Source organism: Hippoglossus stenolepis, chromosome 20, assembly GCF_022539355.2.
Source record: "Hippoglossus stenolepis isolate QCI-W04-F060 chromosome 20, HSTE1.2, whole genome shotgun sequence".
Classification (NCBI taxonomy): Eukaryota; Metazoa; Chordata; class Actinopteri; order Pleuronectiformes; family Pleuronectidae; genus Hippoglossus; species Hippoglossus stenolepis.
Window position 1 is genome coordinate 4,506,652 of NC_061502.1, and position 20,621 is coordinate 4,527,272.

Below are 20,621 nucleotides of genomic sequence, written 5' to 3' on the forward strand. Positions count from 1 at the left end.
CCTCCTTCTCTTCATACATGCACACACATACACACACTACCCCCCTCTCTGTACACCCATGTCTGCCTCAAACCTCTGTCCAGTCCATTCTGTCCTTTCTGGATCTTTCACGTCTCTTTTTCTGTTTTTAAGCTTATACCTCCAATGGGTTGTTTTTTTGCCTCGTCACTCTTTCACAAATCCCCCCCATCCTCTTCTCCTCCCTCAGTTCTTCCAGCCAGCCACCTTCTCTGTGAAGTGTAATTAAGAATGAAATCAATCAGAGAGGGGGAGAGACTTGGGGATGCCCGAGCTTGTCTGTCACAGAATTGATAATCTTCTCCCCCACTCGTGTTTTGCTCTCTGACCGTGAGATGAAGCACCACTAAAGCCAGGCTCTTCATCCACTGGCCTCCCAAGACACTTCACACACACACACACACACACACACACACACATACACACATACACACACACACACCCTCCCTGCAAATACCACTCTGACTTCAAAGGCCTTCTCTGAAAAGTTAGCCAGTCTCTTTAATCTCCGCACAAAGCAAAGATACAGAAAGCATTAATGGATGAGAAGACCAAGAAAAGTGAAGGAAGGATGAGATGTTGGAGATTTAACTCTTTCAATGGCAGTGCTCTGTTCATTTGTTCTCATCTGAATAATCAACATCTCACCATCTGATGGAAGAATATACTCAAATGCTAAATGACCCTGACAAGCTCCCTCCTCACACTCAAGCCACGGTATTAAGACTTCATCACAGTGTTCAATCTGCAGCTGCTCTGTGGAGGATAAAATGTGAGAGATAAGCAGCAGAAGTGCCTGAGGGATGTTTCCAGCAATAAGCTGACAATGCCCGGTTCAAACAGCTGATAACCTTGGTAGACAAAAAAATTATATTAATTTGAAATTCTCTCTGTTAATAGATTAGCATTTAAAATGGGATTAACCTGAATCAAGTCTAAAATATATTTTTTCTCTAATCTGGTGCTCGGGGAGTGAGAGGAGGCCGATTTATTTTGGATAATAATGCCGAGTCACTGGAAGACACATTTAGGTATTTCTAGTTCTAAATGTCGTTAAATATATCATGGATCAATGTATGATGAAAATAAATATCAAATATTAATGTAATCCAGAGATTTGGGAATAACAGTTTCCATTACAAGGCATCTAGCAGCTTTTTTTAGGAGTTGGTGGAGATGAAAACAGAGCAAAAAGGAAAGTGAAGTGGCCAGGAACATGACTGAATGACCCAATGGTTTGATCATTTTGCTCGATATCTGCTGGATGTGTAAATATGCAACAGTTTGCTGTATCAACTTAACACGTGAGCGGATGTGAGTGTTTCCTTCACAGCTTGCTTCTGCTGGCCCCAGGTGGTTCAAATAAACATTGTTTTCCGGTAAAACTTATATACCACTAAGGGACAATATCAACAAAGCCAGGTCCTACATAACTATTATTTCCAGTATATTTAAGACGTCTATTAGACTATTTCAGTTTAGCTGTGTTTAATTACTGACACTCAGAAACCTTGAGGCAGCACAGGAGGAGGCTAGTTCTGTGCCCCATTGGCCTCTAATGGATATAGACATACAGTGTGTGTATTGGTTGTGTGTGATGCACCATCACTCCATGACAATACTTTGTAAGACCTGCAACCAAAATTAAATTTGAAAGCACAATTTATCTTTATTTCTTCTCATGTATTTTTTAACCAATTCCTTGTAGAATATATTTAGTATCACATAGAGTTTATTGCATTATTTAACAGCTGTGGCTCTTCATCTTGACTTAAAAACCTGTTAACTGCAAAATAATTCATTAGTCTGGGTTTCAGGGAAGAGTTTAGTGTCCCTTAATGAGCAAAAGGCTCTCAAAGACAGTGCAACCTTGTGGTAAACCTTAATGGGAACCACTGAACTCATTCCTCTGAGATTCTGCTCCATGTTGACACGACTGCATCCCATCATTTCTGCACATTTGTCAAGCTGCCAATCTCCTGTTCTACCACGTCCCAAAGGTGTTCTGTCGATTTAGTTCTGGTGACTGAGGAGCCAGCTAAAGTTCACTAAACTCTGATTCCACAGAAGCATCAGATTTCTGCCTTTGGCTGACAGGTGTGGCACCTGACGTGGTCCTCCGCTGTAGTAATATCATCCATCTCAAGATTTGTTCTGTTGTGCTGCCAGAGATGCTTCTCTGCTCACCACAGTTGTAAAAGGTGGTTATATGAGTTGCAATAGCCTGTCAGCTCTAACTGGTTCATTCTCCCCCCCAGACTCCTCCTCTCCTCATCAACAAGGTATTTCTGTCTGCAGAACTTCAATTTGTAACAAAGAGTCCGTCTGGAACCAACAATCATGCCACAGACAAAGTCACTAAGATTGATATAAACATTAACTGAATTTCATGACCTGTATCTACAGGATTGCATTCATTGCACTGCTGCCACATGATTGCCTGACTGGATAGCTGCATGAATAAGTGAGTCCCTAAAAAGGTCTTTGGTGAGTGAACATGCAAGCTCTTTCTTCTGGTGTTGCCTCATGAAGCATTAAATTATTTTTTACATATATAGACCATATTCAACTTGTAAGATTTGCACCAATAAACCCCATTTCAGTAAATTTTGCTTGGGCTCAAAGTCAATTACTGTAGCACGTATTCTTACTGGGTCACTTTTGTATTAAAGAAGTAATGGTAAAATTAAACCATATATTGTACAGGCCCCCCTGCAGCTGGCTTTGGGGCCCTCAGATGCCTATGGACCCCAGGTTGGAAACACCTTCCACTCTAATGCGATCCTGTTTCTCTATCCTCCCGTCAGACACTCAATGCTCCACTTCCATCTGCTCCTAATTTGCTTTGTTATACGGCTGTGAATTGTTTTAGAGGAGAGCGAATGAAGAAGTGACCTGTAGATTAATTCTCCTCACTTTTTACACACACACACACACACACACACACACACACACACACACACACACACACACACACACACACACACACTTTCTTCTTACACATACATGGAGTCTCCACACACCACTCGCTCTCTTCTCCTCTCCCCGGGCATTCCTCTCCAAATGGATTTTTCATGCAGAGTTATCATTATCATTAATTTAGGAGACAGGTTCGCTTCAGAGCAATTGAAGACACATTTGTTACAGTGCCAGTGCAGCTGCTGGAGGAGAGGAGAGCGGGTACATTCCCATGCTGCTTAGTCCACAGACGATCCCGTGTGGACGTGCAGAGAAAACATCAGTGGCTCTCATTCTATGTGAAAAACAGAAACAGTATTAGCACCTTATAGCATGGAGGAATAAGAATATTGCTTGTTTTGATCTTTCCATGGGATTTGTTAATAATAAGATATAAATATCACCATCATAATTGCTTAAAGCCTCGCTGGTGAGGCATCAACCCATGGATGAATGTGTCCATCACAACAGGCCTGAAAATATTTTACTGGAATACTGGAACAATAACCGTCCCCAGGCTTGTTGTGTGGTAACCCCTAACTCTAATACTTAAAGAATATGCACCATTTAAGCACAGCATCAACTAAGGCCATGATGGGGGGGGCTCTGTAAGACAGGGTCCACCACTTTGTTATGTCAATTTAAATTGGGTTTTACAGGTGCAAATTCCCATATTCCATAAACTGTTGATTCCATCAAATGACTCAAAATACATTGCAACAGAAGCTTGGAAGGGGCCCAATGGAAGGGTCTGGGGCTCCACAGCAGTTGCCCACTTTGGTCTGACAAGTAATCCAGGTTACTACAGTCCCTGTCACATCCAGTGAAAACCAGTCAGATTGCATTTAACATTGAATGAAGATAGTCCCATTGATACTGAATGGGAGGCCAACTTGAAGAGTGACAGTGAGGTTCCCTACGATAATAAGCTTAATAATATTTGATTCGAATGCACAATGGGCTATGAGACGTTTACAATCATCCTGTGTTGCAAGTGGTAATTAGCAACTAAATGCCTCAAACTGAAATGATCCTATGGGCCTAATCTGTATTAATAGGCCTATATAGGCCAAATCTGGTAATCTATGACGGATGAATACATCTCTAGATATCCACTGTATATCTAACATGACATTGGCGTGATATGAGACACACAACAGCAGCAGGCCTTTAATTCAAAACCATCTAAAATATTCAGTTGTTGTGTTGCTGTCCTGTGCAGCTGCCCATTGTAACAAAGACTGTCTGAAGTCTCTCTCTCTCTCTCCTTCTCTGACAAATATCTATTAAAAGCTGCTGCTGACGTCAAAAGTGTCCGCCATCTTTGACGAGAGCTGCACTGCTGCCACGCTCCCCCCCCATCACCGCCCCCCTCCCACTTGAAAAAGAAACGAGGAGGACTGAGTCGACGCGCAGTGCCTTTGCAGCATCCCAGTCATATACTGAGAGAGAGAGAGAGGGTCGGTGTAGCTGTTGATATACGCCGACATTTCCTCCCATACTGACTGCAGGGCACCGACAACAGGCGCAGGTAATGAGACATTTTCTATACTCCATCTTTACCATGTCTTGCTTCACCCGGTTTGCCTTTTTGTACACTGTGGAGCAGCAGAGGTTTGTGAAGGTCTGTTTAATTTCCGTGCGTTATACCTACATGCTTCTCGGCTCCATCTCGTTTTGGGGGATGTGGTGGATGTTTTGCAGCGCTGTTTATAGTGTGAAGAAGAGAAGGGGTTTGGAAGAAGGAGAGGAGGGAGGATTGGAGGCAGTGAAGTCCCCGGGTGATAAATCTCAAACGCACAGTGGATCGCCGAGGGGATGGATGCGGTGCGCTGTAATGCGTCTTATCCAATGTGGGCGTTTTCAGCGGGTTCAGCACCACGGACAGCGGCAGAGACAGAAAACACAAACGTCTCAACAGGTTCATTCTGAGTCCAAACACGAATAATGCAGGAGGATGAGATGAGAATGTGTTATAACCGTATTACGCTCAGCCATTGTGGAACAGGGGGTTGTTGTCTTCAAACAAACCCGTGTCGTGGCTGACCGAGACAGCTGCAGCAGGCAGCCCGCAGACCGCTGGTGTGGCAGCAACACGGTGAAATCCATCATCATGGCTGTGGCACACATGTCAGAGGGAGAAAAGACAAGAAAACAAACACAAACAGCATCACTGTGTCTAAAAGAGGCGGATGTCTGACTGAGAGAATAATAGTAAACTGCGCCATGGTGAGGTCGGTGGGTGGGAGGAGGGTACAGCCGATATAAACAGGAGGGAGGGGGCATGAAGCATGATCCAGCTCCATGAATGCGCCTTTTCCTTTTATTTATTTCTTTTCGTTTTCTCTGAACGCAGTGTCTTTGCATCGCTAGCGGTCAAATCTGAGCTTCATTTACGCAATGCTCAGATTTGGGGTTTGAAGGGGAGATCGAAAATATCCCGGTGGGGGGTAGGCGAGAAATGGAAGGGGGGGGGGGACGCCGGGGAGGACCGCGGTGAAACCCGCACTATGACGCCCCCTCCCCCATTCTCCCTCCACCTCTCCCCCTCTCATTCATCCATCAATCCACGCGCACATCCGTCACTGGGCTCCGTCTTGTCAATCGCGCATGGCGCACGATGCCCGTGCGCTACATTGGTGCTCGCCACAGGTGTTTGCTGCATTAACCTGCGTACACGCCACACATGGTGCCACGGAAAGATCATCCACGCTTCTAAACGTGACCCTATAAGATGTAATTCTCTAAACCACGCAAGAGCTGTGCGGGTGTTTGCTGTTCCAAATTCCATTGCATATAAACCCGTACTGAACACACGCTTCTCCAGGAGAACGTGATCGATGTCTGCAGGTAGGCCCTGGTGACAAACACTAGTCAATGTGGGGATTCATGTGTGGGGGATCGACGCCATGTGCTGTCTGTTGTGCGCCGCTGCTGTGAGAGGTGCCCAAGCCTGGCGATGCAAAAACCGAGACGGAAGGATTGTTGGTTGTCCTGAGGTTTGACGATGCGACAGATCCCATCGTGAAGTCCTATGGATTTCTGATGCATCTGGGATTATTTAGCAGTCACTACCACATGTGGCGGTGGGACTTGCTGGCTCACGGTCACTGGCAGATGCTTAGGGTTGATTTGTCACATCACTGAAAATCCTGCAGTGGGCACCTTACATTCCTTTAGTGGGTTTTTTTAATGACCTTATTTTTATTTCAAACACAGAAGTAAACAAATAGGCTATGAGTTCATATAAAGGAAAGCCCAGTGAACACGGCCAGCTTTGTATTCACGACAATGGCACATTATAGCCTACAGCATATAGAGAACACAGTCTCTCCCCCAAGGGATGCTCTGCTTGCCATAAACGCTCTCCCATGTCACGTTTATGCTGCTTGAACTATTCAGACTGCAGAGAGGAGGAGGGAGAGCAGACAGAAACAGGGAGGGGGTTGGAGGTGGTGGTGGGAGAAGGGGGGGTCAGGCCTGTACAGACCACTCCGTGAAGGGACTGCTCTGTGGATAAATGGGTGACTCACAACACCATCAACCATCCACTGATTGTTTTCTCAGAAACACCCCGGCCGTTGTTCATCTCACAGGATCACTTTTATTCATGTTCGTGTTGAGCTGTTCTGAAATGGAGCTAAAGCCTCTGTGGTCGATGCTGGTGAATACTGAACGCCGGCTGCGCATTGCGCGTTTTGGTGCAGGTACAGGTTTTACCTTGCTTCTCTGTCTATGGCGGCTCTCCTCCTAAAGACAGCCTAAAGAATCTCTAAGGTCTGAAAAGCCTCTAACAGACCAAGCCATTCACCTCATGTCTGCACTATGGTCTGCACATGAATAGGCAACATAATATTACCCTCATGCTACAGCCATGTAAGATCTCTGTTTGAACTTGAATTTCATATTTGACAGAGGGGCTCTTTGGCATTTCTCCAACTGCTTCTCTTAAAATGGAGAGATTTCATCACATTTAGAATTGTTTTTTTACAATAGATTATGAGCTTCTGAAATGTTGACATATCAGACACCTTTAGTATCGTTTCAAGCACTAGCAGTTGCCTTTTTACATCGTGGGCCTGAATCCAAGAGTAAATACCCTGTTTCCCTCCACAAATGACTGATGGCCTAAGAAGGACAGGTGCAGCATCACAAAAGAAGCTTCGGCTCTGACTTCTTGTACAAAAGGACACAATGACTGCATCTGCTTGACGTACAGATAGAAATTTGTTTTTTTCTACATCAAGGACATTTATGAAGTGTCCTTGAGCACAGAACCAGTCCTGCTTGCTCTTTTGTGAAGTGTTCTGGATGGGAAGTGTGAATTTAAAGCCTATTCTGGTGGTTTCTAACTGTCACTGCGCAGTTCAGGCTTTAGCTGCATGACAGACAAAATCTTCCTCCTCCTGGATTCAGCAGAGCTCCTACTGCTGCTGTCGCATTAGCAGCACTGAGTTATCCTGAATGAGGTGGTCAGACATGCTGTTCTCTCTCTCTTTATTTCCTAAATAGTGATGCCAATTCTGAATTCATCGTCTGGAGCCGGAGGAGACATGACGATTCGGTCTGAGGTTACAACAAGGGATTTTCAGACATCACAAAGGGGGTTACATTCTAAGTGGGCTTTGCACCGTCTCCTTTCATGACAAAGTTGACGACATGGCTTTAACTTTGAAAAAGAAACTGTTGTCAGGCCTCAGATATTACTTTTAAGCTACATAAGATAATATTTTACAAAAGTCGAAACATTAGACAGGGTTTGAGCAAAAACTGTAAATCAAGCGACAGAAATGATGAATCTACTGCAGATGCATTTTAAAGTAAAGGTGAAACATTTTGTCTTTTTTAAGAATCACATGAGGAGATTGGTACTATTGTTATGCCTCTTTGTTAAATACCAAGCTGTGCTAAGCTAAGAACTACCAGCCAGTTAGCATAGCTTAGCACAAAGTAGGAAAACAGGGAAACGGCTGTCTTAAGACAACAAAATCCACCAACCAGCACCTCTACAGTTCACTTATTGTTAAACTAATCAAAATCAATGCATAAGAACGTCTGATTTTATCGAGAATATATTGTGATAAAACATAGGCTAACACATTCCTGTAACACCACAAACATGTCTTTTTTACTCTTTTGGTGCAAGTTAGTTTGATAGAAGGCTCTTGTTACCTTTGCTTAGAGCCAATTCTTCCTGTTTCCAGTGTTTAAGCTAAGCTAAGCTAACCAGATGTTGGCTTTTGCTTCACATTTAGCGTCAAAATGAGTGAGTGGCATCAATTATTCTCATTTAAGCATATTTTCTTAAAATGTTAAATTAATGTTTCAGTGTCAAACAATGTGTCTGTGGTTATTTTAAACAAAGAGTGTTGTTCGCTAGTGCTAGCTAAATACGCAACAGCAAAAAAAAAAGAAAAACAACTTGTATTGCTTTTTTGTGTCCCCTTACCTGTCACGTTCTCAGAGACACAAACACAGAGAAACAAAATGGCCAATCCTGAGGCCCCAGGACCGTGGGGAGGAAACACAGTTTCACTATGACACTGAAGTTTTTATTAGAAAGTGTGAAAATGTGATTTCTAAAACTAGTCTGGACGAACCCGTTGCCTCATTGTATTTTGTGGGGTAGTTTGAATGGTTATTAACGGAGATAGGTAGCAGGTATGAGCAGCATGAATCTATTAATTCTTGCACAAAAGCACAGCTTCTCTAAATTTAGTTTAATTTATCTTACATCAGTTGTATCCTCTCACAGACGTGATGTGGTTCATATTATCTCCCAAGCGATGCTTTTGCTTTTGAAGCCTTTCTGGAACCGAGAATCAAAACGTCTGCCATGATTTTACCTTTTAAAGGTACATTTATGAGACAGGCACTGTCATCATTCTACCATCTGTCCTCTCTCCTGCTGTCTCGGGGTTAGACAGTTATTCTTTTGATTAATAAAATGAGTTTAGGGGGAGCAAATGAAAGTGGTTAGAAAGAGGAAGAAAAGAGTGTGGAGACCGAAAATTCAAATATGGATATAAATTTGAGAGAAAGTGCTAAAGGGAATGATTGTCAGGTTGAATCTTTTGAAGAAAGTGTGCTGTAAAAAGTGTCATTAATGTTTCATAGATCAGATCTTTGCCTCTATTGAAATCATCCAGAACAAATATTAAATTCCAGATGCCCAGGAATAAACCTTGGGTGTCAGATTTTGCTATGGCAAGCCGATGGAGTGAAATTACATGTGTGTGCTCATGTGCAGGGTATGGTGCAGCCTGCTATGGTTTCACATTGATCTGTAGCTTCAAACATATCATTTTCACCACCAGCATTAGCCGATGCTTTGGTAGCATTGTATTCTTAAGCATCCCTTACATGACTAAAGCTTCCATTTCCAGAATAAAAGCATGTACAGACATCTTATCCCTGCATCGGTGAAGCATAATGTCTCCGATCGATCTGCCCGGATCAACATGAATACACCTTCTGTGCTCTGCGCTGCATGGCCCGGGTGTGCTCAGGTGCAGGGATATTACGACTGTGTCAGTCTTCTGCAAACATGACCCCGAGTGGAGTGTGGGGATGGTTTTCATTCAAGGTTCAGTGGATTGTCTTGTGGCTTTTTCTGGGGATGTTGTTGCTGCAGGTCTCAGTCAGGCTGGGTAATTTACGATGCTGCAGTGCAGCTGACCAGGCCTGTTGGTGCAGGTCGGCCTCTGCATTGCCTTAACTTAAACCTTTATCAGTCTCTGATATGTGGCATAGTTCATTTGTTTTCTTTTTTTCACCTGAGTTTTGTCGCATTTAAACTTCATCATGGAGCACACACTGTATTACAGTATAAAGAGCTGCATAGGGCATAATGGCATACATGGTCTGATGTATCATGTGTTATTATGCATCTGGTTTGACTATGTGATTAGTTTTTAGCTACACAGTCACAACACAGGTTTATTAAATCTGTTGAGATGAATTTATAATGCCTTAGCATCAATGTCCATTTATCGCTTCTGAGCAGTATCTGTATTATTGATTCTTTTACACTGACCAGCACTGGAGGTCAGCACTGCAGTATTTACGGTAGGAACAGAAATATTGAAATATCTTCCTCATATGCTAGTAGACTTAGATCTTTGGGTTTTGGACTGTTCTTTGTTGACTTGAACTCTTGGACTTTTCTGGACTTTTTTTATAGACCAAGCAGTGAACAGATTTTTAGCACTGATATATCAAAAATCCACAAAAAAGTATTTAGCAGTTCTTTAGTGGCTACAGGTGAAGAAGGAAGCGGAGGTGTCATTTGATATTTTTATGTGTTTCCTGTCAGGTTTTTCTCATCCGCTGTGTGCACTTAAATGTTAATTGTATGACTCCTCAAATATTTAACAGGCTCTTAATGTGACACTGAAGTGGCCTGGCTACTATAACTTACCACCGTGAATGATTAGAGAAATCATGTTGAATGAGAATTGGATGTATCCTGTTGAACTGCGAAATTAACCTCAGGGGATCACTGATTGGAATTTTTTTTTCCTGCTGGCAACACTTTTTATAATCCCCAAGTGTGCTAATCTGCTCCATGCTGAAAAAAAGTTGTGACCAAAAGGGTAATGAAAGTCATCGATATTGATTAGGGCATAACAGATTGTTGGTCTCTTAGTGCTGCATTGCTAAAACCTCAGGAATGCTTCCTTTTGACTCTTTATACTTCAGCGTTTCCCGGCCTGAGATTCCATCTAACTCACAGATATAAAAAGAACATCTGCTGCATCTTTCACCCGGAGAGCCTTCGCACCTCGCTCCCCCTGACATTTATGACGTTGTAAAACACGATAGGTTGTGCTTCCAATTCAAAACCCCCAACCTCCCCGAACCCCCCCTCCACCCCATCTGAACCTACCTGCTCGGTCTCCCTTCAACTTTACTGCCAGCATCAGCCCATGAGCAGTGTTCCCTGTCATCTTTCCCTTGCCAAATGTCATATCTCCGCGGCCCTCTAGCAGCCAAAACGTCATAGCCGCACTGTAATAAATGTGGCTCTGGGTGCTCCCTTGAGTGGGCGAAATGATGAAGCCAGAACCCCTTTTCACGCACAGAAACCACAGCGGTGACTGTGAGCACTGGGCTGAAGGGCGTGGTAAGCTATGCATACTAAATATGGCCTCATTTGAATTATTTTCCATCCCTGTTCGTGTTTACTTTCCGTTTCTCTCGTCTTCCCACCTTGGTTTAAAAATAAACACGTCAGCCTGCACCACTGAGATGTTCCTGTCTGGTCTATTGTCCTTTCCATTCTGCCCTGCGCTTGTTTCCAAGGAGCAGGGAGCAGGCTGATAAGCAGCAGCTCCGTAACAGTGGGCAGAGGGATGCAGGAAATCACCAGGCTTGTCCTCATCTAGCAACCTTTAAGACTCTCTGGTCTCTATTGGAAAATGCAGCCGCAACACCACCTTCAAGAGACAATAAATAGGATGATGGCATTGTTTTTACTTCAGAGCTGAATGATCATCGACGAGCCGCACTGCAGTTTTTACATTAACATACACACGGATCATCTTGTGGCTACATCCCTCAAGCTGTTTAGAGTGAGCGGTCACTCTGGAAAGATAGTTAATGAGAGTAGATGTGTGACCGGAATACCATGAACACGCTGCATCCAGAAAGCTGTAAACTTAAAGACTCAGCGTCCCAGAAACACCCTCACACTCCACACTGATGAGAAACTGTCAACATCACTTTAAACACTTTAGAAACCTCCATGTCAATTTCCAAGTGTAAATTCGTCTGTCTGCTTTTCCCTCCGCCTCGCCTGTAAATAGCTTAGTACACTGCCACAGGCCTGGATACGATGTGTCTTGTAGGATTTGCTATTTGTTGCCTAACATGCCTTGTAGGATATTGTGAATAGATCATGTCTGAGTCTTAGTATCTCTGTACATAGAAAACACAGCATGTTAGTTCCTCGCTGACCAAGTCACTAGGGCTTTTATGGTGATCAAACCATACATTGTGAAATTGAGTCACGTTTTTTTCTATGAAGCTGCCTCTGCTGCTTAGTTTAATAGATAGATTTAGCATCTCTTCCCATCCCCCCCCCTTCCCATCTCATCTTATTCTGTATGCAAACCTTCAGGACAACATGGTCTCCTGATGTCAGCCTGCATACGTGAATTCCTACAGCTTATTTAGACAGTATATCATGAAAATGACACTGTAATTCAATGGTGCAGTTTGCGTGACTGAGTTTAGGTTTGAATGCAGATGTGCGTGTGTGAAAATGGCATGTAGTTTTGTATGGTCTGATGTTTTTTTTTTGTCTGAACAGGCCACTTACCAAGGTTATTTAATTTAATATCATAGATGTTAAAGAAAATTAGCAAATGTTCAGATATAAAAAGCTAGAACCAGTGATTTCTTGGCATGTTTTTAAAATCATGTCTAAATGAGTTGGTGTCAGTATAACTGTAAATAAGCAAGTAAGTCTTTAGGTTAATATATTTCAGTATACAACCACGCTAGCAGCTCAGTGCAACAATGCCAACATGCAAATATTTGTAAGGTATAAAATTTAGCCTGTTCACCATCTTAATTTAGTGTGTTTGTATTTTAATGATAACGAATGTTTGACCAACCAAATGCTCCCATCCCTAATTAATGAAGAGATCTAAGGATTCCTGCGTGAATAATGTCACCTTTTTTAAATCTAGCTTTAATGGCCAAATTAATTCCGTTTTTTGAAATGCCATCCTCGTTCTGAAGCAGTTCGCCTGCAGATTTATGTGATTGGTTACAGTGGGATGAGCCGGATGAATAAGTGATGGGGTCGTGGACTCCTCAGGTCAATAATTCATGGTATTCTTATAAGAGCGAGCAACTGGAATGTCGCAGCAGCACTTAATGCTAGCTCCTTGGTACAGAGGGAGCTGAAGGGACACTTGGGCTCGATGAGTCATGTTACATCACAGCTGTTATTGTTGAGGCTCACTGTGGTTCCTGGAAGGACAGTGTCATCTTGTTGTCGTGGTCATAATATGCTGAAACCTCCAAACAAAAATGCTTTTGATTGGAAGAAGCAATTCAGCATACAGAATCATTTAGTGTTCTTCTAAGCTGCAAAATGGCCGTTGGAGTCTTTACAGGATTATAAATCATTTCACTTTTGCAATGTCATTTGTGACCAAATAAAATGTTTTATATGTCAGTTTAAAAAGCAACGATCTTTTATCACATGATCTATTTCAGCTTTTGTTACTGCAGTCATCTGTAATGAGAGATAACAGCCGTATAAGTGAAGCACTATAGAAACCTTCACAATGAAGTCCTTTTACGTAACAAGATCTTTTTTTTTATAGGCGCCATTCACATTAGTATTTCCTGTGTTACTGTGCTGACTGCAGCGAGATGGTTTGTTTTAAACCGCCAGGCCTGAGGATGACCTTTATTTCCAGTTATTGTCATTTGAACACTGTGTTGGTCACACTCTGATATCATGAGCTAGTTAAGTAGAGCAGAATTAAATAAGCAAAAAAGGGAGATATTTTTCAAATTGCCAAACTGTATCAATCACACTCGTGTGTGTTCTGAAGCCTCCAACAGACGGTGTCCACGGCACGTTTCCATCAAGGATCTGATGTTAAAGAAAGATACAGATAAATGATTGATACCTGAAATTAAAACTGGAAAGCAAACAAAATGGCAGCCAAATGCGTGTGTGTACACACACACACACACACACACACACACACACACACACACACACACACACACATACACATTCAGAGGGAGAGATGTGCACACTCTAACTCTATATGCATGAAACAATGAAAAACAAAGATCTACTGCTTCTCTTGCCACAAGGTGCAACAGAGCTTTCCAGTACCTTTCTAACATGGCAATATTCTGTGTCATATCAATATGTCTGAATTGGTCAGGTCATAAAATGATCAAGATTTTCAGAAGTAGTCACATTTTTGAATTAAGGAGCTATGATTTTGATCAAGATGCATTGCATTTACCAAAGGAACATGACTTGTTCGAGATGGTGATCATATACTGTACTGCATTACAGAATCTGCTATTATCTTAATGTGAGATTCCCTCTTATTGATGCAATTTAGATGACTGGAAGGAAGGAGGACAAAGATAAAAGACATGTAGGAGAAATGAAAGCTATCAAACGATATAGGAGGAAAAGAACGGAGAAAGAGTTGAGGAGGAGCAGCTGGTGGGGGCTGGTAATCTTCTGCAGGTAGAATGTGATTGGACAGGGTATGAAATATGCCATCCACCTCCTCTGGGAGGGAATGAATGGGGAATGGAAATAAGGGTATCTTCATATCTTTCTTTATAGTCCCCATGGCTATTGCACTGAAGTGTCAGTTCTAGCAAACAGGACAGTAAACAGGGGGATTGATGGAAGGATGGACAGACGGATGGATGGAGCTTGAAAGATGGATGCTCTATCAAACATTCATGGATGTTTTCATTAATGCAGAGGCTGTTCCATAGTATATAAATGCAGGCATTAGCCATGTTTTAAAGCTCAGCCAGTTATTCCACATACTGTTGATGAATGTGCAGTGCTCATCCTCATTCCTGTAACTGCCTTGAAATCTATGATAATTGTTGCTACGCACGACTCATATAAATCACTGCACCTTTTCTTGTGCCATAAATTTAATCATGCTAATCAGCAAACTTCACACTGCCACGGGCAACATGGATGTAATAAAAGTGTGTGTGCGCCTGCAAACACAGGACAGTGGTGGGTTTGTGTGTTTAGCGCACCGTGCCACAGCCGTAGTTGTGTGATTTTAATGACTTTGAGCTTGATGTTTATTTTTTCCTGCTCTTGTTCTTTATTACCTTCCTGTTAAATTCAGGACAGAGGGTCACAGTGCTCACCATTTCCTGTCATAGATGTCTGCATCAGAGTAACACACGATGACAAGGTGACAGAAACTCAAGGGCAAAGGTTGTGTGGGTGTGTGTCAACACACAGCGGCCGACACACTCAGAGATGGATTTGTTTAAAGTTAACACAGGAGATATACAGTGAATGGAGCTGGTTTCCTTTATATTTCCTCCCGATGTTAACAATGGGAACGAGGGGCTTCTAGCGACATTTGTGGCAGATAATTAGTGATGTTTCTTACGATTGTAGATACATAAAGGATTCTGTCAGTTCTTGTACCACTCCTTATGACAAATGAAAAGTAACATGCCACTAGAATGTCCCTCGATAGAGCGCATAGCTCTGCCAAGCCCCAACAGTCCCCTTCGATTCAGTCAAGGTGCCCCACATTACACGCACTCATAGATATCATAGATTTATTTTTTCATCAAGATCAATAAATTATTCTCAGGGAAAATATTTTAATGAATGTCTATCCTATCTCGCAATGTTAAGGAAATTGGAGGAAAAAAATTCCTGCATGCAAATGTACCAGACCCATACCGTATCTTTCCAACAACTTTCGTGGTAATCTGCATAGTTTTTGTGTAATCCTGCTAACTAACAGACACGCAAACACAAATTAAAACATAAGCTCCTTGGCAGAGGTAATATATTAGTCTGTTAAGGATTACAGATAACTGGATATCTGTAGTCTGATTACAGGATAGAGTGATTACTGTTACTGATAAAATTAAGTTATGTAGTTTGACAAGCAAAGCAGTTGCTCATCTGAATGAGCAGAGGAGTAATTTACCAGTTTGTATACATTAGCATGAATGTAAAAAATAAAATCTCCTGCAAAAGTATGCAAAAACATGTTTTTAATGAGGACAGTTATTTTTGGCACGTGTTGCGATGAATACGGTGCATGCACACTGGAGGCCCACTTCAGCCAGATTAAGAATTCCCGATTTGTCCAGTCAGAAGTTTATTATCTTCCTCCAATGTGCTGACAGAGGACTTTGTGTGAGTGATTAAAAACGATCTCTCAGTTGGACGGCCCAACATTTAATCAGACGGGAATCTCCAGACAAATTAGTGTCCTTTGAGAGGCAGCATTTTATGGATGGCGGGGCGGGTCTGCTGGTTAAAGATTCTGTAACTCAAAGGCCACCACTTTAATTCTTGTCCCGGTTAATCTCAGTGGCATTTTCAGGTGATCACTACCTACATATCAGTGCCTTCTCTTTATCTATCTATCTACACCTTCTATTGTTCTATGGGATCAGTGATGAAGAATATTGCACTCATTGGTCTTGAGATAAAGTCAGAAGTGGTTTGAGCTCTTAACTTCTTAGCCTTTGGGTGTTGATTGGCTGGAATTAATTAGCTCAGATGCCTTTTGAAATGACTCCTTTGTTCGTTTTAATTGATTCTAGTTTGTGCATCAGAGATTATCCCAGGCAATGGATTTAGGAGGAGAGCACAGTGTGATTTTGCACTGCAGCTGAACACAGAGCTGCATGTCAGTGCATAAAAATGGTTAAATTAACATACTGACCAGAGGAGAAAATATTTGAACAGTTTTATCACAGCTGCACAAGTCGTTGACACGCAGGCTCGGCCTTGCTGGTAGTTCATCGAGTTGTATACGATATATTAAGGCTGAGTCTGGGTCTCTTTACCTCCCACTGTCTCTGTCGTGTGATCAGAAAAGCCTGCGGAAAAAAACATGCATCACATATATGTCTGGAGGTGACAATTTAGGCCAATTTTTGCATTAACTCCTTTTTAATTTTAACAGAGTAATGAATCTGTAAACAAACGATTTATTGTCTTTAAACTTTCACATTACTTTTGTCTTAAAGATATCTAATGATAAACTAGATATCTAATTTATCTAATTTTCTCGTAGCTTTTGACCATATCCCATGATCTTCTTCCTTCAATGGAACCCGCTCAAGTGGCACCACACGACCCTTATACAGGACTTCAGTCATTCACTGAAGGTTGCAGTAGTGTTACAGTCCAAAGCTCCAGGAGGGGATACATTTCTACAAATCTGCATGTTATTCCTCATTTATATAATAACAAAGTACTATACCTAAACCAGACCTGTCTCGGCTAATTACTGTAAATTTTCCTATGTGTAATAACATTGCTCTTTCTTATTATCTGTCCTCTTCCATGTCATAACCTGGGCTATGAATACATTTAAGTGTAATAAAATCCAACACCAAAACATGCACACAGATGAATGCGCTGATTAGAAGAGCGTGTTCTTACGTAACGCCTACTCCAGACGTATTCTGTATCTGTTCTGTTGGTGAACTTGCTCCGGTGCTGAAGCGGGCGGTGCTCGGGGCACTAAGATGCACAAATGTGGAGCTTAATTGAGACGTAAAGTAAAAGGTCAGCGTGGCCTGTTAAAACTTAATTGCCTGAATTTAGTTACATAACTGCACAGGCAGGCGGGCGATGATGCCCCTCTCCTCCTTCGGCGAGTCGCTCTGAAGAGGCTTTGACTCGATTCAGACATTAGGCAATGCACAGTCCGGTCAGAGGTTTATGTAACCCAACATGGCCGCTGCTGTTGTGAAGCGATGCAGGGGAGCGAGAGGGAAAGGGGGAGTGATGTGAGAAATCAGAGCAGGGAGGGATGGAATGAATGGGATCCACAAATATAATTGTTTCTGACTATAGGGGATCTGCCATTAAAATGTGATAATAAAAAGGAGCCTGTGCAGGACTTAATCATTATGATACAGCTGTTGATCTATACACATGACTGAATCCATCCACGGACATGAACGATGGATGTATATTCTAACCCAGGGAGGCTTTAATGATTCAGACTTCTGGCTGGCAGATGTTGTTAATGCGAACGTCTCTGTGCACACAAGTGGATGAAGCAAACACGGAGGGTACATCAGGACCTCCGAGGCAGAATATCAACCAGACGCTGCTCGCTCAGTCACCAGGATGATGCATGTCCAGGTGGAAGAAGCCATCTGTCCAATAAGAAACACAGACTCTCTCGCCAATGCACTTGATCACCTCGACTGTTTCCCCTGTAATGTTTTCGTGGTGGTGGTAATCATAATAATGTCAGTTTTATCATCACAACCAATGCATTTTGCTGTTACTTTCTTTCCTCATTTGTATCCACATTAGCACCAGCATAAGCTTAGGCTATTCTGCCCAAGGTCCACCACACATACATGTACATACAGTAGCCACATAAGACTCAACAAAAAACAAACAAAAACGAGTCTTCTCATTGAATTAACGATGAAGTGAATATGAAAGAGAAATAGATTGTCATCTTCATCACTCGACTAAATGGAAATTAAACTTTTACCGGTTATACTTTTCTGACAACTCGCACAATTAACATTAATTACTACATGCAGAGTTAGGTAAAGCAGAAGAAAGGCGTGCCACTGAAGTAGCACAATGTAAAAGCACATTAACACAGAGAGCAAGTTTCCATATTTGTTCCCTCTAATATTTTGTCCTCACCTTCACACCCCAGTGCTAAATTACCTTGTGGGAGGTAGAAGCCGGCTGTTAACACAACACTGACATATTGACACCTCATGAAGCTGATGAAACGAAGACATGTAGCAGATACAGAGCAGCGGGGAAATGTCTGGCTCAGTGTAGCAGCTACGTGAGTTAACCAGATATCTGCACAATGTTTCTGATGTATGGCAACAAATTTAGATGATTGTTCTTTAACAATATGTAGTCAAGTGATCCATTGTTGATTAAAAATAAAATTATCAATACACTAAACTGGAAGAAAAAACATTTTGTGCAAAACTCTCCATTAGAGGGGAGGTTTAAATAACAGAAACACAAATATTGAGTGTGCCTGACAATTTAAAAACAATTACTGACGTACCATCAACTCCAGAGGAAAATATCTGAATCTTGTTGGGTGGTTGACTTTCTTGACCAGCCTCAGGGCTGTTTTGCTCTCAGAGGTTAGCGTTCACTCCAGAGCCATGATCCTCCAAAACAATGGGCCAAAAGACTCTAAACCTTTGTAGAGCTGCAGTTTGGTGTTGAATCTCATTGTGATTGGCAATACAAGTGGCGCTGTCATATTTCAGTCATTTGATTCAGTGTTAATATCACAAATATCACTTTGTATTTTATTTTATTTTACTTCCCTAAGGATATGTATAAAAAGTATGTTGATCCCTTATCGATCCTTATTTCCTGCTCGGTACTAGACTCCATTACTGTTGCAGAATGACCTCATAACCAGAAAACAGTGGAAAGGAATTTGATTCTCAAGAGGTTTTAATAATGTGGATGCTAGTTTGCGACGACGTCTCATAGACATATCCGCTGATAATCTCCAATTTATCCGACACAAGACAAGTCGTTTTAAGATCATCTTCAGAGTTAGCTCCCAGTAATCCTACATCTGCAGATGCTACACTATTTGACTGGTGATGCCAGTCTCATGACCCGCAGAGGGTTGGGCAGGATCACAGCTCCAGGGCTAACAAGGCTGTTTATGTCTCTCTGTGGCTAATCCTGCAAAATCCCAGTCAATCCTGCCTGTCTGAGACTGGCATTCCTCTGCAAACCTCAGCCGCCTTTTCCCTTTCCGTTCACAACCCAATACACAAACGCTGCTGCTGCAAGATCTTCTTAATCCTCCATTATACCGCCTGAAACAGCAAACACTTGCTGGGGCTTGGGACACAGCAGCTCCCAATTGGCTACCCCTTGGTTTTATTACATTCATTTTAGGATTTTATAAGAATGATGAACACTCATTTTGCCTATTTGTTGCATGCCATGCTTCTTTGTTCTCTTATTTTCCTCCTCGTCCCCTGCGCAGTACATTTCACTTTGTTGTACCTTCGGCTTTTAGCTGTTGTTGTTATCCAGAGTGACTTGATGCCAGAGGTGCTCAAGGGCGTCTTAACAGGACATGTTCCCCAATGACGGATGTATACAGCCTACAAAGATAAAAAAGGAATGAATTACCCTCGAATTAGTCTGAGTTTATCTTGAATAAGTTGCGAAACAATTAGCAACACTAAGTGATTGTTGAGTGATTTTGTTGCAAAATCTGTGGCTTCAAATCATTGGTCACCACCACCTCCAGTCAAACGCTGCCACTGCTGCTTGTGTCTAATCCTCCTCATCAGACAGCTCAGGGAGGTTCAAAGGGAAGTTGATGTTGATCCTGCATGTGATTACTGCTACATGCTCATTCCGTGATGAAACATCAGTCGCACATCAAATTATCCGAGTTCTCCAAAGCCTGAAGACGGTTTAATGCCTCTGTGGATTCAGCTGTTTCCACTGCAGCATCCAGCTCTCCATCCTAAAGGCTTTTCCTCTTATTTTTTATCTCTCTTCCAGCCCTCCCCGGACTCCCACTAGGATCTTCTCTTCCCTGTTGGAGACTTCCTCCACCCCCCACATCCAGCAGCCATGGCAGATGACGCGGACATGCGCAATGAGCTGTCAGACATGCAGCAACGTGCTGACCAGCTCGCCGATGAGGTGAGAACGACTTGTGATGGCGTGCCGACATGACGGCATGTACACATTTACACACGCGGACTAACAGAGACCTTTAGTTGTAATTCAAGCAAAGTAAGATTTGCAAGAAACCAAAAGTCTCAGTTTTAACTCCATTCTCATAATATGAAGAATGTTTTATAGAATAATGTTTAAATGATTTTAAAGCATTTGCAGAAGTACCTTCAGACCTTGAATGAATAATAAT

General features: G+C 42.3%; 1 protein-coding gene across 1 annotated transcript in view; it reads left to right on the plus strand.

Annotated features, from left to right (window-relative positions):
• The first annotated feature begins 4,346 nt into the window (after nucleotides 1–4,346).
• Nucleotides 4,347–20,621, plus strand: part of snap25a (synaptosome associated protein 25a) — a 34,368-nt gene continuing 18,093 nt past the window's right edge. The window contains exons 1-2 of the mRNA XM_035144710.2: nucleotides 4,347–4,507; nucleotides 20,252–20,395. Coding sequence (XP_035000601.1) covers nucleotides 20,324–20,395 — 72 coding nt within the window. The 5' untranslated portion in view covers nucleotides 4,347–4,507; nucleotides 20,252–20,323. The remainder of the gene's footprint in view (nucleotides 4,508–20,251; nucleotides 20,396–20,621) is intronic.